The 16,026-nt window shown below is 36.9% G+C and overlaps 1 protein-coding gene across 6 annotated transcripts in view; it reads left to right on the top strand.

Moving 5' to 3' along the window:
• Positions 1-16,026, top strand: part of FAM120A (family with sequence similarity 120A) — a 178,981-nt gene that overhangs the window by 147,229 nt on the left and 15,726 nt on the right. For 4 of the 6 annotated variants that reach the window (XM_056804799.1, XM_056804797.1, XM_056804795.1 and 1 more), the window contains one exon: positions 3,663-5,557. The exons of the other annotated variants lie outside the window; for them this stretch is intronic. In XM_056804799.1, the coding sequence (XP_056660777.1) occupies positions 3,663-3,974 (312 nt within the window). In that variant the 3' untranslated portion in view covers positions 3,975-5,557. Of the gene's footprint in view, positions 1-3,662; positions 5,558-16,026 lie in introns of those variants that run through there. 6 annotated transcript variants of the gene reach the window in all.

The following is a 16,026-nucleotide window of genomic DNA, read 5'->3' as shown; positions in this document are numbered from 1 at the left end:
CCAGGATGCTGAACTTTCTCAACTCTGTATTCTTACTTGAACTTTTTAGGGGAATGCATTTCCCAGTCATTCCTGCTGGCACCCTTCCATCCCATTTTTGAGGAGGCACACTTAACATAAGGAACACCTTCCCATGTCCTCTTGTGGGCTCATCTGGCCCACGGAGGGATGCCACTTCTCACCTGGACATGCAGCATTTAAAGTTAATGACATTTATTAGCAACTCAGGCCCCTGGTAACAAAAAAACATTCATACAAACCATAGCATGAAAGTAAGAGAATTATTAAGAAAGAGGGATGATGTGGCTCCGCCCTAGTAGGAGAAAGCATCTGTGAGTGGCTTGTGTGAATAAGGATGAACAAACATGAGAGGAGAATATAAAGCACAGATCTTTCCTTTTCACCATCTCCTTTCATCCCCCAAAGATTATGATTAATCACTGTCTTCAGGGTTCATGATTTCTTTTTAGCTCTTCCCACCAAAATCTACCTCAACTACCAGGCAAAAGTAATTGTACTAGGACTTTTCCATCTTTTAACCCTGAATATTTCTGTTTTACAGCCTCTTTAATGTAGCTATTGATAATTGCCTTTTAAGTTAGCACTGAATTATCAATAACCCTGTATTGTTTCTTTCATGACTTTGGTTTGGTCACTCAGACTAGATCATAAGCTCCTTAGAGTTAGGTCTGTGCACAAGTCCTACAACACCCAATAAATCCTCAGTCATTACTTGTGTCATCATCAAAAAAAAAAAAAACACTTGACATCCTTTCCACATTGTGATTTTTTTTTCAGATGAATCTAGACTTTGTCTGGAAAAAGAAAGAAAGTGTTTCTCATGTTTTTGTATAAGCATTTTCCCTCCCAAGGCTACAAGAAATTAATTATTGTCTGCTTCTAAGTACTAGTTTATTTGTTGACTGGACCAAAGAGTAATAAAATAGAATGAAAAAAAATTTAGAGATATCAAGATTTAAAAAGAAATTACTGTCTCTAAGTTTTTATAGTGATCTCTTTATAAAGAGAGGTTATAACCAATATGTTTCCATCAGAAAACATGAAATGTTACTTCTGTTTCATCAAGAAATATTCCTAATTATTCTAAGGCACTGATCACAGAATCTCAAATATGGGACAGAAAAATAACTGAATTTAGATTTGGAAGAGGACCTAGTAACCATCTACTCTAATCCATGCCCAAAGGAAAGTCTCCTGTAAGGTGCATTTGAGAATGAGTCGTTCATTTTCTACTTGGCCTACAAGTAAGGGCAGCTTACCCCAAGATAGCCTATTCTTATTTTGGCTGGATGATGATCATGATTATCATTATCATGAAGATTTTTTTCCCCTGATATCAAACCAAAAATTTTCCTTTGGTGATTTCCACTCAGTATTTCTTGTTCTGGCCTCTGGGGCCAAATGGAATGACTGGACGGCCCTTCAGCTACTTGAAGCTGACGCAGTTCTTCTGTTCCCTCTTGAGTCTTTCCTTGGCCAAAAATCCCATTTCTTTCCATCAGTTCCGCATGTGATGTGGATTCCAGCAGGCCCCATCATCTGCCTGCTGGCTTCCTGCATCTTCTCCTCCTGATCCTCCTTACGCGGCAGCATTTGGAACAGCACACATTCCTCCAGGTGGAGCCTGGTCAGGATTGGGGATGAGGGGATCAGCCCCGACATCCCCTCTCCTCTCCTACCAGCCCCACATCCTACAAAGGCTTGGCTTCCTTTGGTCTGAAGTGCTTCCATGTAACCTTGGCTTGGCACCTGCCACTGAAGGGGGATGCACTGCCTCACAGCTCGTGGCCACGCACGCCTCTGAGCCTGCCCGTCACTCAGGCAGAAGAAGTCAGATCTCCCTTGGGAGAGGAGAGCTCTTTAAATATCCCCCCATGGCTGTACCTGACATCTCACAGCTAGGAAATATCTGAAGCTAAATTTGAACCCAGGACCTCTGGGCTCTAAGCTTGGTTTTTCATCCATTGAGCCACTTCCCTTGCCTTTTTCAGGCTAACGTTCTCGTATCCTTCTGCTGGTCACACTGTCACCTGATTCCTGCTCCTCCTCCTCCTGGTTACTCTTTCCTGATCGTATTCCAGTTTATAGGGATCCCTCCTGAAATGCCACTGGGAAGGTCCCCTTGTTCTTCCAGATACACACTGCCCTTCGACCCCGAAATACCATTTGCTTTTTGATGCCTCTAGATCCTGGCATCCCTGCAGCCTTGGGCTAGTCACACAACTCCCTTTGGCCTCTGTCCTAATAATGCCTCAAGCCTCTATTAACAAGTGCTGCCCATGGTTTTGTTGCTGCCCCCAGGCGCCCCCACATGTAGCTTTGCGATCTGAGGAGCCCTAAGGGAGGTGCTCAGTGTTAGTCCTTTGACACTTGTTTTCAGCTGAGCTTCCCTTTGGTTCCTCTTTGGTGCCATTTGATTAAATTCAGTCCAATGGTCAAGCCTGGCGTACACCGAGCTCCTGATTTGTGTCCAGCTCATCAGCTCTTCCTCTTCGTGCATCCTTCCCAGGCTCAGCGAGCAGCCCACATGCCCGAGAATAGATGCCCGCAGCCCCATCCTAGCCCCTTTTCCCAGGCCTCAGCTGCCTCCTCTCTCAGGGCAGGTCAGGAGGACAGAGAAGGCCTCGTCCTCTGTTCTCACTCACTGGCTTTCTGACTCTTAGAGAATTGTAGGGTGGCTCCAAATGACTCTGGAGGGCATATCTAGAGGCAGTTTTCTAGTCTTTATGGGCATAAGAAGCAGATTCAGGATTGTGTATTTTGATTTAAGACAAAATCCTTTTCAAGCATCTTGCAAGTGGTTTAAACTATAGAAAAATATAACTAAGGCAACCTGTTGTCTTTTTGCCAAAGTCATTTCAATTCTCTTGACTGTTAACGTTTCTTGCAATGCCTTAACTAATTCTACTATAGAAATAAGACAATTTTTCATTGCAAAAGTCAGAATCCATGTTTTAACATTTAGGCCCACTAAAGCACAAATATACCACTTAGAAAATACATCGCTTCCCCTTAAGGACACTTAATGTGAACATTTGGATTTACACATGGGAATGTCCTTCATTTGTAAAATTAGTATGACTCCATTTGACATGCCTCGTCTGTAATGTAGTTGTCAGAGAAAGGAAGGGAAATCTGTCCTTCGGAATAGAAATATTTTTATTTCTCACTCCTGCTGCAGTACAAGTCAAAAGTTTGTTCTGTGTCCAAGGCATGGATTATTTATTCAGTTAATAAACCTTTGCAAGGCCTCCTATGAGCAAGGTGCTTATCTAGGACTTTGGCAGCATTCCTTCCGTGGAGGTTGGCCTGGTGCCAACCATTGCCAGCACGGAGTGATTGCGAAGAGGAGGAGGAGGACGAGAGGTAACTTAAATCTGGACGTGTGGAAGCTGGCGGCCCCTGGAAAGCAGCCCTCAGGGAGAGTCAAACCTCTGGAGACTGTGGTATGAGGCAGAGTGATAGGAAAACCAAGTAAACACAGCATTTGTGGAGTCCTGCTGGGCACCTGCCGTGTACGTGGAGGTGAATCTGTTGTCTGATTGTTCAAGTATCCTTTGCCACGCGCTAGTGTCCCTCCTTCACCAGCACGCATACGTCTGGAACGTTTCTTACTTCTCATTTTCTCTTGTGTTAAACAGGGTAAACCTCCTTACGCTGCTTCAGCAGAAGAAGTGGCCAAAGAACTTAAGTCAAAATCAGAGGAATCTAAATCCTCAGTCGTGTCTTCAGATGGATCCCTGGCTGAAAATGGAGTAGTGAATGAAGAGAAACCAGCTTCCCAGATGAATGGGAACACAGCAGATGGCAGGGCTTCCAACCAGTCTGAAAGTGCCTTGAGTAATGACTCTAAAATGTGCAATACAAATCCTCACTTAAATGCACTAAATGCAGACAGTGTTTGCCATAAAGATGATACTCTTGAGGCAGCTGTCTTAAAAAAAGAAGAGTAAACTTATTTTTTATAGAGGGTGAAGGATGTTGGAATGGTAAGGATTAGGAATATCTGGAAAGAAAGAGAGCCTACAGTTATGTACATTTTTTCCTTTCCGTAAGAGAAAAATGAGGACTTTGGAAATTCGGATCCCTCTTTGATGTCAGAGATTTAAACAACACATTTTTAGTTTTAACCAGTTGTAGTCAAAATGCTACAATAAAACACACAAAAAAAAAAGAAAATGAAGAGCATTTGACTCCCGCACTTAAAATGAAGTATACATAAAGTTTAAACTGGTTATGACAAAAGCTTGTCGTTTTGTTTCTTGAAATATAAAGAAAACCAATTTTGGCAGTCTTTAAGTATATATAGCTTAAAATATAATTTTTAGTATTTGGCACCATATGTATGCCATTATATTTGATTTTGCATTACTGTGTCACAATAAAAGCTTTCTTTAAGGCTTTGATTTCATGATTATGAAAAAAATAAGGCACAACCACAGTTTTTCTTTCTTAAAATTTCATCACTGTTGATGTGGTTCTTTTGTGTTAAAAATGTGCAACTATCGAAACTAAAAATTATAGAGTAATCTTGCAGTTCTGCTGATTTTAACTATACAGTACATCATACATACTTTACAAGCAAGTTAAATGGAGATAAACTTGAAATCATAGAAGATGCAAATGACCTTTCAAAATCAACACAATGTGTTCTGAACCTTTTTGTGACTAATACCATGCATCCGTGATCAATGAACTATGTGGTTTTGAATCGGACGTAGACCATTAGTACTACTATTTGAGCTAAACTTCTGCATGGTTCATAATTTTTAAAGTGTGTAGTTAATATTATGCATGTTATTGTCCTTTCTTCCATTCTTACAAGTACTGTGCCCATTTGCAAAACAAAAAAAAGCTAATAATCAGTAATAGTCCTATAAAAGATGTTAACTATGTTTAGTCATTGACTGATCTTGCTCTAACCTTAAAATTTTGTGATTATTGACCTCTGTTGCATTTATTCTAAAACTTAAAAAAATTATCTAGCCGTTTTGAATATCAACGTTACCCTGGTGTACTCATTGCTGTATGCATTATTGTTCTCTGTTGCTGTTTTATGCCTTCATATTAGCAAATATGAAATTCTGTGAAAAACAAAAAAAAAGCTTTGATCTTCAAAAACTACCCCCCTTCTGTAGCAAGAAACAAATTGCTTGTTCTTGAGAACTTTCCCATCAAGAATTTAGTATAAGCAAATATACCTGTATCATTTTGATGTTTTTGTTAGTGTTTCCAAACTTAATGTACTTCGAAATCAGAATCATTTCTTTATATTCGTTTTCATATAATTCTCCTGATGCTCTTCATCACACATTAGTGATCAGAAATGAGGTGTAATTCCCCATTCCCTGCCCGCAAGAGCTAAGTAGGTATCTTAATGTAAGTTGAAGGGAGTTCTGCCCTAACTCATGGATTGTGCAAGAATGAACTACTGTTGGGTTTGATTGACTGTAGATGGATTGTGGTGTGGTGTATTTGAAGGCTATTGAATGCAACTTACAATGCTTAATAAAAATCTTTATTCTTTTAGTATAAACTATAGTTTGCCTTTTTAATCCATTCTTTAAAGACTGCTAGAAAAGTATTTACACACCTTTCAGCATAGTCAATAGTTTTAATATTTTAAGAGCTTTAGTAAAGTGAATTTTTTTTCCTTTTAGATATTTAGTATCAATTCAGTACTAGCCTAGATGAGGGATCATGAGCATGTGGCAGCTTATAAAGAAGCAGAGACAGAACTGGCTTTAGAGCACTTCATATCAAAATTTAAAGAAAGCAGAAGACCAGAAATGACGGACCATTTTGTAAGATGGCCTCGGGAATGAAAAGACATAGACACATTGGGAAATGAGTTAGGAACAGCATTGCTTTTAGCCAGCTTATGATAACTCATACTCCCCTCCCAGGGCTTTGATTTCTCTCATCATTGCCTCTGCTCCTAATAGTCAGGTGCCCGTGGGAAAGGGAACACTGAGGTGATAGATAAAGGCCAGTCTTGGACACAGAGTGCCCTATGTCCCACCTGTTGCCCATTGTGTTCTCTGAACCCCTGAGCCACTCAGTCCCCTCATACAACTCACTAAGACCCTAAGATACAGGTTTCTCCAGACACAATGAATTTGTAGCCTGTAAACGAGAAAAGAACTTCTTTTAAATTTGAAGGTCAAGAAAGAATAGTACCCAAGTACCTAGAATAGTACCTAAGAAGAGATAGGATGAAAAGACACCATCCCACCTCCTTCTTTGAAGAGATAGGAGTTCTCTGAGTGTAGAACATGGCTTTTTATTTTCATTTTATTGATTAGGTTTATTAATATTTCTCATTATTTCTTATATGAAATGATGGGGAGAAGTGATAAAGGGGGAAATTTAAGTGATATGAAAATAAAAGTTAAATAAAATTTATTTAATATAAAAAATACAGAATACAAGAGGAAAGACTTGATTTCTAACTATGAATGTTTTATTCCGCCAGAGAAAGAGGAAATCAGCTATGGTTACCCATAGCTTCATCATAATAGCATTTACATAGCAAATTGAGGTTTATAAATTTTCTCACTTTTATACAGTACTTTAAGGCTAATTAAGCATTTATTTGCACCCATTATTACGTGATAAAAACTATGCTAGGTATGATGTATATGAATAAAAATAATGAAACCCTAATGACAAGGAATTTGCATTCTAAAGGTGAAGAGAAGGGAACAAATCTGCCAATTTATTTACTGTAATATGTGCTTTACAAATAATATGAAGGTAGTGCTGTTGTTGTTTAGTCATTTCCAACTTTTTGTGACTCCATGTGGGGTTTTCTTGTCAAAGATGCTGGAGGGGGGTTGTCATTTCCTTTTCCATTTCATTTTACAGATGAGGAAACTGAGGGGAAACAGGGTTTAGTGACCCGCCCAGGGTCACACAGCTAGGAAGTGTCTGAGGAAAGATTTTTATTCAGGAAGGTGAGTCTTCCTGACTCCAGGCTCAGCATTCTATCCATTGTACCACCTAGCTGTCTACCAGGTGCCATTATCCACCCCCATTTTATAGGTGAAAAAATTGAGGCAGAAGTTAAATGACTTGCCCAGAGTCATGCAGTTTTTATCGGAGATCAGATTTGAATTCAAGTCTTTCTGACTCCAGGTCCAATGCTCTATCCACCTAGATGGTCTGTCATGAACTTTTACTGTGTAAAAGAACAGGAGCTAATTGAACCCCCAAATAGCTCAGCCACTTGAAAGCTTATATAGCGACTTCCAGGTTATGTGAGCAACATGGGGGACTAGACATTTTCTCTGATCTCCATGACATCTCAGACCTCTCCAAAACAAATTATGCCCAAAGATAAAAGCAAGTTGAGGTGTCTCTATGGTCTAGGATACCCAGAATCCAAAAGTTGTTTGTTTTTTAATACCATGAGCTGACCCTGAGTTCTGTCTGGACATTCCTGTGCTCCTGCCCCCCTCCCTACTGGCCTTGGAGCTCCACTCCCTCATACACAGGATCTCCTTCCCAATGCCCTATAGAACCTCCGGACCCACAGCCAGTACCTCAGGAACCAGAGGGTTGTCGGGGCCACAGCACTTGGCATTCCCCAGGCAGAAGCCCTGTACCAACAGCGCTGCAGAGCTCGGAACTGAAAAACAGAAGGTGCAAGACAAAAAAACTGGGATGGGGGGGGGGGGAAGGGGGGGCCACATCCATTAATTCTGAAGAAAAGGACTCCATCCACCTGTTCATCCAAAGACAAGATGTGTAGCAACAACCTCTGAATATTAGCTCTCCCGGAAGAAGGCGAGGCAAAAAACCGTAATACTACAATGCAAGAAATAATAGAGCTGCTTAGAATGTGGCACACAGGAAATAACATTTGAAAAAACTCATAGGTCACCTCCAGGAAAAAACTCAACTATTCAAATTCCAAGACATAGTGGTTAAAATTAATTCAGAAGCAAAATGTTTTGCAAGCAATAAGAGGAGAAAAGCTTTCAAGTAACACAAGACTATATTCTGCACCTACCAGAAGATGTAGGAGGGAAGAGCAGTAGAGCTCAAGATGCAGCCCAGAGAGACTGAGCCTGCAAATTCTGAACTTAACTACAAATGGAAAAAGATGATTGTTAATAAGGACGAGGCATTTGAAATATTTTTAGAAAGAAAAACAACTTGAGATTATTTGCTTCTCACACTGCAGACAACAGAAATTTATGAGTAAATAAATGATGCTGCCACAGAGCAGTGACAGAGTGACCACAGACCCAGTGGAGAAAGGAGTGAAGAGCTGGGCAGGGGCATTCTGGATGGACAGAGCCTGGTGAATCGAGGGTTTTTGCGAGTCTACCATACAACAATGGGTGAGGAGCTTAGAGACAGGAATGTGTGATGTGCTTGGGTCAAATAAGGACTAGCCCTGAGGGGGATGACCCCAGTGATCTCAGAACTTGCAGAGAAGTGGTCAAGGGAGGGAGCCTGAAGAGGGTGCCCCAACAGGCCCTTGTTTTGGTGGTAGGAGAAGATTCCATATCGGAATGTTTCTATAAGTAGATGTTTTGTGAAAGGAGATGAGAGCCTTGCATTGGATATGGTTTGAGGGAATTTGATGCTTATTAAGTTCACTGTCCTACCTTGGAAGGTTGCAAAGAAAAGAACTAAAAAGCCCAAAGGGAAAAGAGTAACAAATGAGAAGAGGGGATTAGAGGGTGAGAGGAAGAGAGCCAGTGAGACTAGGGCTACCTTAGAAAAGATTAAGGCAAAGTAACTGAAGGAGCATAGTACTATATTTACAGCATAAGAGGGGGCGGGTGGAGGAAAATGTAACCCTAACACATAACCTGAAATCTGAATGGATTAAACAATCCAATAAAATGAAAATGTGACAGATTGGATAAGAAAACAAAACCCCATAATCTGTTGCTTACAAGAAACATGTTAAAAACATTGATAAAATAAAACTGAAGGAATGAAAAAAATTACATATCAAGTGAATCCAAAAGAAAAAAAAATGCAGGATTTGCAACCATTCGATCTGATAAAGCAAAAACAAGCATTCAAAAAATAAGAAACACAAGCAAGGAAACTAGATTATGTTGAAAGGAACCATACACACACAAAAAAAGAACAAAAAGGCAATATTAAATTTAACATGCTCCAAATGTCTTTGCCATCCAACTTTGTAAAGGAAATGTTATTTGAACTATATGAAGACATAGACTGTAACACAATAGTGATAGGAGACTTCGATATCCTTTTCAGTTTTGGATGAATCTAACAAAAAGTTAATGAAATTGTTGAACTAAATAAATTGTTGAAGAAATGAATTAAAAGACTTATGTATGTTGTCTTTTAGATGGGACAGCAAAAAACTATACTTCTCAGCATCAGACGAAACAAAAAAAATATGCTGTACTGGGGGCAAAGATATTGCCAACATACATAAGAGGTCAGAAATAGTAAATATATCCTTGATAGACTGTAACACAATAAGAATCAAAATTGGTTCAGGACCACAAATAAAAGATAGGAAGACTTGCTAATAAAATCTTATTTGAATGCATTAAAGAACAAATCATAAAACAACACAATATGTAAAAGAAGATGATCAAAAACATTCCAAAATTCCTAGGATGCACCTGAAGCAATTCTGAGGAGAAAAAATCTTATTTTTACAAATGTATATTTTTTTAAAATAGAAAAAAGTGGATTGATTGAGTGTGCATTTTTTGAAAATTAAAACCAGAAATAAAAAACCCTAAAATAATCCCAAAAGAGAAGCTAAAAGTTAGAGTGGAAAAAGCCAACTTGGAAATTTTTTTTTTAATGGTAACAATAAAACCAAATCTGGTCCTTTGAAAGATGAATAAGAAACTCATAGCTAATTTGATTTAAAAAGAAGAGAGAAGAAAATTAAATCATTAAAATAGCAAATGCACAAGGTAAAATCACAAGAAAACCAAAAGATGGGGAAAAAATTGGGACATTGTACAGTTTTATGCCAACAAAACTGAGAACACAAAAAAATTCCTTCAGTAATATAAAATACTCAAATAATCAGTAGACCAGATAGAAATCTTCAGTAATCTGGTCATAGAAAAGGAAACAGAACTACCTATAAAGTTACTTCCAAAGGAAAAAACACCTCAGCATTGTGCATGAACAGAGTAATTTTATCAAACTTTAAAAGATTCTCAAAAATTGAAAATAAAAGCATCCTATCAGAATTCTTGTATGAGACAAATATTGCCCTAATAGTTTATCTAGGGAATGATGAAATACAGAATGAAAATTATAGACCAGAATTCATATAGGGGATGTAAGTATGGTTCAGCATTATGAAAACAATCAGAAGTCATTAAAAACCAAAATATCCAAAACACATGATCATCTCAGTAGATGCAGCAAAGCCTTTGACAAAATACAGCACTCTTTAATGCTTAAAAAAAAAAAAAACTGCAAAATACTGGCATAGACTGACTTTTTTTTATCATAAAGAACATCTATCTAAAAAGCAAGCATTGTTTTCAATGAGTATATACTAAAACTTTTCCAAATAAATGCAGGAATGAAGCAGTGTTGCTCACTTTATATTATTTCATATAATGAGTTAAAGATTTTTTTTTTATCTTAACATTTCCACATAAATTTTTCAAAGTTATATGATCCAAATTGTCTCCTTCCCTTTTTCCCTCTCCCATCCCAGAGCTGGCAAGCAATTTGATTTGGGTTATACATGTATTATCACACAAAACATTTCCATGTTATTCATTCTTATAAGTGAATAATCTTATAAAACCAAAACCTCCAAACATGTACCCAAATAAACAAGTGATAAATCATATTATTTCATCTGCATTCCTACTCTAATACTTCTTTCTCTGGAAGTATAGCATTCTTTTTCCTGAGTCCCTCAGAACCGTAGCAAAGTCTATCACATTTGATTCTTCCACCATATTGCAATTACTGTGCACAATGGTGTCCTGGTTCTGCTTATTTCACTCTACATCAGTTCATGAAGGTCTCTCCAGCTCTTTCTAAAATCATCTGTCCATCATTCCTTATAGCACAATAGTATTCCATCACCATTATGACTGGGAAAATATGGGTTTCAAGACTGTGAATTTCCAAAACTGTAAAGATAATTTTAGTGTCTTGATTTAAATTGAAAAATAAGTGGTCGCCATGGGAAAATTCCCAAATATTAAAATATACCCAAGTCAGCTGGGTTTTATGGAGATTTTAATTAATACAAATGAAGGAATTAAGGGAAGGGAGAGAGACAGAATAAGAGGAAATAGTAGGAAGGGTCTAGGTCAAAATGGCCTAGGCCTGAGCTTTAAGAGAGACTAGTCAGTCTTTTATCCACTCACCACAAAATTTTGTCCCAAGCAAAATTCCAACTAAGTTCAGAGAGCCAGCTCCTCCACACTAACTCCAAAACTCCAACAACAACGACGAACTCCAACTAGTCCGAACTCTAACTGTCTGAACTCCAACTCCAACCAATTCAAATTCAATAAGTCCCTTCCTTTTAAAGAAATTTTCTCGTATGTCACCTCCCCTAAATTTTCACATCTACCAATCACAGTAGACGCTTTTTCCCAGGACTGCCCATTCTTAGTTCTCACCTTCTCTGAGTAGACTAAAACTTCACACCTCTTTTGTTAAGCTTGCCTTTTGTTAGTTGCTTGACTTTTTAGTGATTAATTTAACCTTTATAGGTTCTTAGCACCCTTTTGTATTAGATCTAAAAATAGACCTAGCTTAAGGTTTTAGCTTCACTATAAGTATGAGTTAGGGACTTTTCATTGTTCAGTAAGGAGTTTACAACTTTATTTTCCCCTGAAGTATGCCTAAGTATGGGTGGAGTAATGTTAAAATTCCCAATACATTCCTGAACAAGTACCTCCCATTTGTTACAATAAGGGAATAGCCTTAACCAAATGTTCTAAGGTAGAGTCTGAGCAGTTTTAAGATTCACACCATTACATACCACAATTTGTTCAGCCATTCCCCAACTGAGAGACATCTCCTTAGTTTCCAATTCTTTGCCACCACAAAAAGAACAGCAACTTGTACTAACAAGTCCTTTCCCATATTTAAAAATCTCTTTGGGATACAGATCTAGTAGTGATATTACTGGATTAAAGGGAATGTATTGTTTTATAGCCCTTTTAGCATAATTCCAAATTGCCCTCCAGAATAATTAGATTAATTTTATTTCATATAGTTCTGGAAACGTAACAACACTAAGACAAAAGAAGGCATCAAAGGTAGTTATAGAGGATATAAAAAGTATTCTATTTGCTGATGATATGGTGGCACATTTGGAAAATCATAAGGAATTAGCAGGTGAATTCATTCAGACAATAGCTTCAGCGAAGTTACAAGCTATGAAATAAATCCTGAAAAAAAAAAAAAACAGCTGCATTTCTAGATAATAACAATGAAAAAAGCAATAATAGGGAAATCCCATTCGATGAAACTACAAAGTACATAAACTATTTGGTGATCAGACTTCTAAAGCACACAAAGGACTTGCATAAACTCAATTGCAAAATAACTTTAAAGAAATAACACTTGGAATAGCTGGAGGAAATTCAATGCCCAATGCTAGTCCATGCAAATATAATAAAAAATGATAGTAATACCAAATTTAATTTATACTTTTAATGCCATACCAATCAGATTACCAAAAGGATACTTCATAGGACTTGACAAAAATAACAATTTTTCATTTGGAAAATCATGAATCTAGAATATAAGGGAAATGTGAAAAGAAGGGATGAAAGGGGAATAGCATATCTTGACTTCAAGCTATATTATAAAGCAACAGTCATAAAGAATATTATGTTTAAAAACAGATAACTTGTTGAAAAAGTAGAATCAATAGAATTCAGTTAACCCAGTGTTTGATACAGAGGAAAACAAAATAACTAGGTAAAAATGCCATATTTGATAAATACTACTGAGAAAAGTGGAAAGCAGTCTAACAGAAATTAGGCTATTAGTTGCTAAATGCAACTGAAACACTTCAAAAAATAGAAAAGACAGGGATCATGTTCCACTTTCACCTATGGAGGAGGAGATGTAAATCTAATCAGGCAAGAGATAAAGGCAATTATAAAAGATAAAATAGATGACTTTTGTGAAAAGCTACTTCACAGACGAAATTAACATAACTAGGAAAAGAAAGGAAGTCACTGAATTGGGCCAAAAAAAAATCATGTCAAGTTTCTCTAACAAGAGTTTGTATCTTATATAAATAAATAATTGTGTATGTGTTTATGTGCATGTATGTAATGCTGTTAGCCTTTTCCCAGTAAATAAGTGGTCAGAGTATATGATCAATAGCAGAGTATTCACAACCATATGACAGAAAGCTCCAAATTACTAATGAAAAGAGAAATACACATCACAACCACCTAGAGATTTTACCTCGTACTCTGTAAATTTGGGGGGGATAACCTTCAAAAATGCCAGTTCTTAAAACTGGAGGATTTGGGAAATGAGAGGCACACTGGTACATTGGTGGTGGAACTGTAAAATGTTGCAACCATTTGGAAAAAAACCTTGGAATTAATACAAATAAAGTGGCTAAAACAATATCCTTTCTCTTTTAACAAAAGACTATTCCTGGGCTCATAGTCTGAAGGAAACCATCTAATGAAAAAAGTTCCCGCATAAACAGAAATATTTATAGCAGTACTTTTTACAATAGCAAAGAATTGGAAACAAAGTAGACACCCATCCATTGGGGAATGGCTAAACAAATTATAGTACATGAATCTAATGGAATGTTGCTGTGATCTAAGAAATGAACTGATGCAGAAGAAAGTGTTGAGCAAAGAAAAGTACACAGTTACTATAATGATCAAGCAGGACTCAAATGAAGATGTATGAGATATAAGAGAGGATACCCCCAAACGCCCTCCCCCATTTTTGGGAAAGTGGGAGATCCATAAGTGTACACATTGTTCAGGTTTTGGACTTTTTCAATGTATTGATTAGTTATGATTTTTTTTCCTCTCTAAAAATGTAGAATTTGTCATATTAAATAGTTCTCTGGAATGAAGGGAGGGATACTTGGAATAATTACAATAATGTAAGAAATAAATTCTTCAATAAAATTATTTTTTAAACTTTTAATTGTTGAGTTATTAATAATACTGATTTTGATTTCTTTTTTAAAGCATACAACACACACAGTTGATACTGATCAAATGAATAACACAATAAATATTTCTTGATTACCTTCATAAAGTCTTATTCCATTGAGTCACTGTGCTACAGACATGACTGGTTTCTTGAGATCTATGCTAGTGAAATTCCACCTCTAGAATGTTCTACCAAGCCAAAAAGGCTTTAAGAATAACACTGGCAATAATAATATTTGCTTTCTAAGAGCCATTCAAGCTACTTGCAGAGATGCTTACTATCAATAGATTGTGTTACTATTATTATTTCACCAGGGCAAATCATTTAAGATTTTTTTTTTTAAACCCACAAAATGATCCTCAGTCTGGTGAGTGTTAATAAACAGTACAAAGGATGCTAAGAATCATGTGGTTTCAAGATGATCAATGTTAACAATTGGTAATGTAAAAGTGAGGTCTATGTCCAATGTGTTTGCATATGTATATAGCTCACAACTGAATCTTGACATTTTTGTTATAAATGAAACTGAAAAACAAAAATGTTGTGGCTAAAAGTAAAGATGGTGGAGGCAATGAGGCAGTTCAGTAGATAGCCAGGTATAGAGATGGAAAGTCCTGAGTTCAAATCCATATCAGATACTTTCTAGCTCTGTGACCCTAGCCAAATCTCTTACTGTTTCTCTGCCTTAGAACCAATGTATGCAGGAAAAATCAATACAGAAGCCCTGTATTATTTCTAAGATAGAAGGTCAGAATTAAAATATATATATATATATATATATATATATATATATATATATATATATATATATATATATATAAAGTAAAGATGGCTCACAGGATCTCTTGTGAAGTAAATAAAGGGATTAGAAAAATTGGTTTTGCTTGTATCCTGGGGAGGGGGGGGGGGTCAGCAAAAAATTTTCTTTGAACGCATGTACAACTCATATTCCCACGCTTATAATAAACATTTGCAAAACCACTATAATTATATTTTATCAACTTGTAATAATGAATAGAGAAATTTTAAGAATTTGATAAAATTTCAAATTAAGTCAACATTATTATTATTATTGATCATAATCAATACTACATTTAGAATAAAGAATGAAAAAGCCAGTAGCATCAATATCATAGCTTAAATGTCATCTAAAGAGAACAAGTTATTGATGCCTAAAAATGGGATTGAATGAAAGAACAATGACATATCCTGTTCCCATTTCCTAAAGAAGTTTATCTGATGTCAATCAGTCACCACAAGAGGAGGCCAATTGTCTAGAAACTTCTTTGCCCTAAACCAGTTAATGTCACCAAGGGCAAGACTAATGGAGCAGATGATGAACAGTAGCATTTCATAACATTATGGGGTGGAGAGGAAATTAGTTTCTAGAAAGATTGATGAAAGATTCAAGGTAGATAATTCTGAGAGTATCAAACTGAATAGAAAACCCACAAGTTTTTTATAACAATTTTTTCTTTTCTCAATACAGCAGAGTCAACCCTTATGGATTCTAACATAATAGTTACTGATCATCTGAAAGAAAATGTACCAAATCAATCAATGAATCTTTATCAAATGCCTCCTATGTGCCAGACCCTGGGGAGAGAAATTCAAAGAATGTGGCAATCTCTGCCACTACAGAAGCTTATAATTTTAAAACAAACAAAATTATGGAGAGAATTTGGGTCACACCAATAATGCACAGAAGTTCATTTTGGAGGTGCCTCCCATTTCTCTCATTTTGGACCCTGAACCGCCTGAGGAAGTTGATCCACTCATTTTTGGAGCTTCTACCCCAAACCCCAGTATAGTTGATTGAGGACTGAACGAGTTCAAACTAGGCTCCCAAGCTCCAGAGAT

This window comes from Monodelphis domestica, chromosome 7 (genome assembly GCF_027887165.1).
Source record: "Monodelphis domestica isolate mMonDom1 chromosome 7, mMonDom1.pri, whole genome shotgun sequence".
NCBI lineage: Eukaryota > Metazoa > Chordata > Mammalia > Didelphimorphia > Didelphidae > Monodelphis > Monodelphis domestica.
This window is presented reverse-complemented; position numbering and strand designations above follow the sequence as displayed.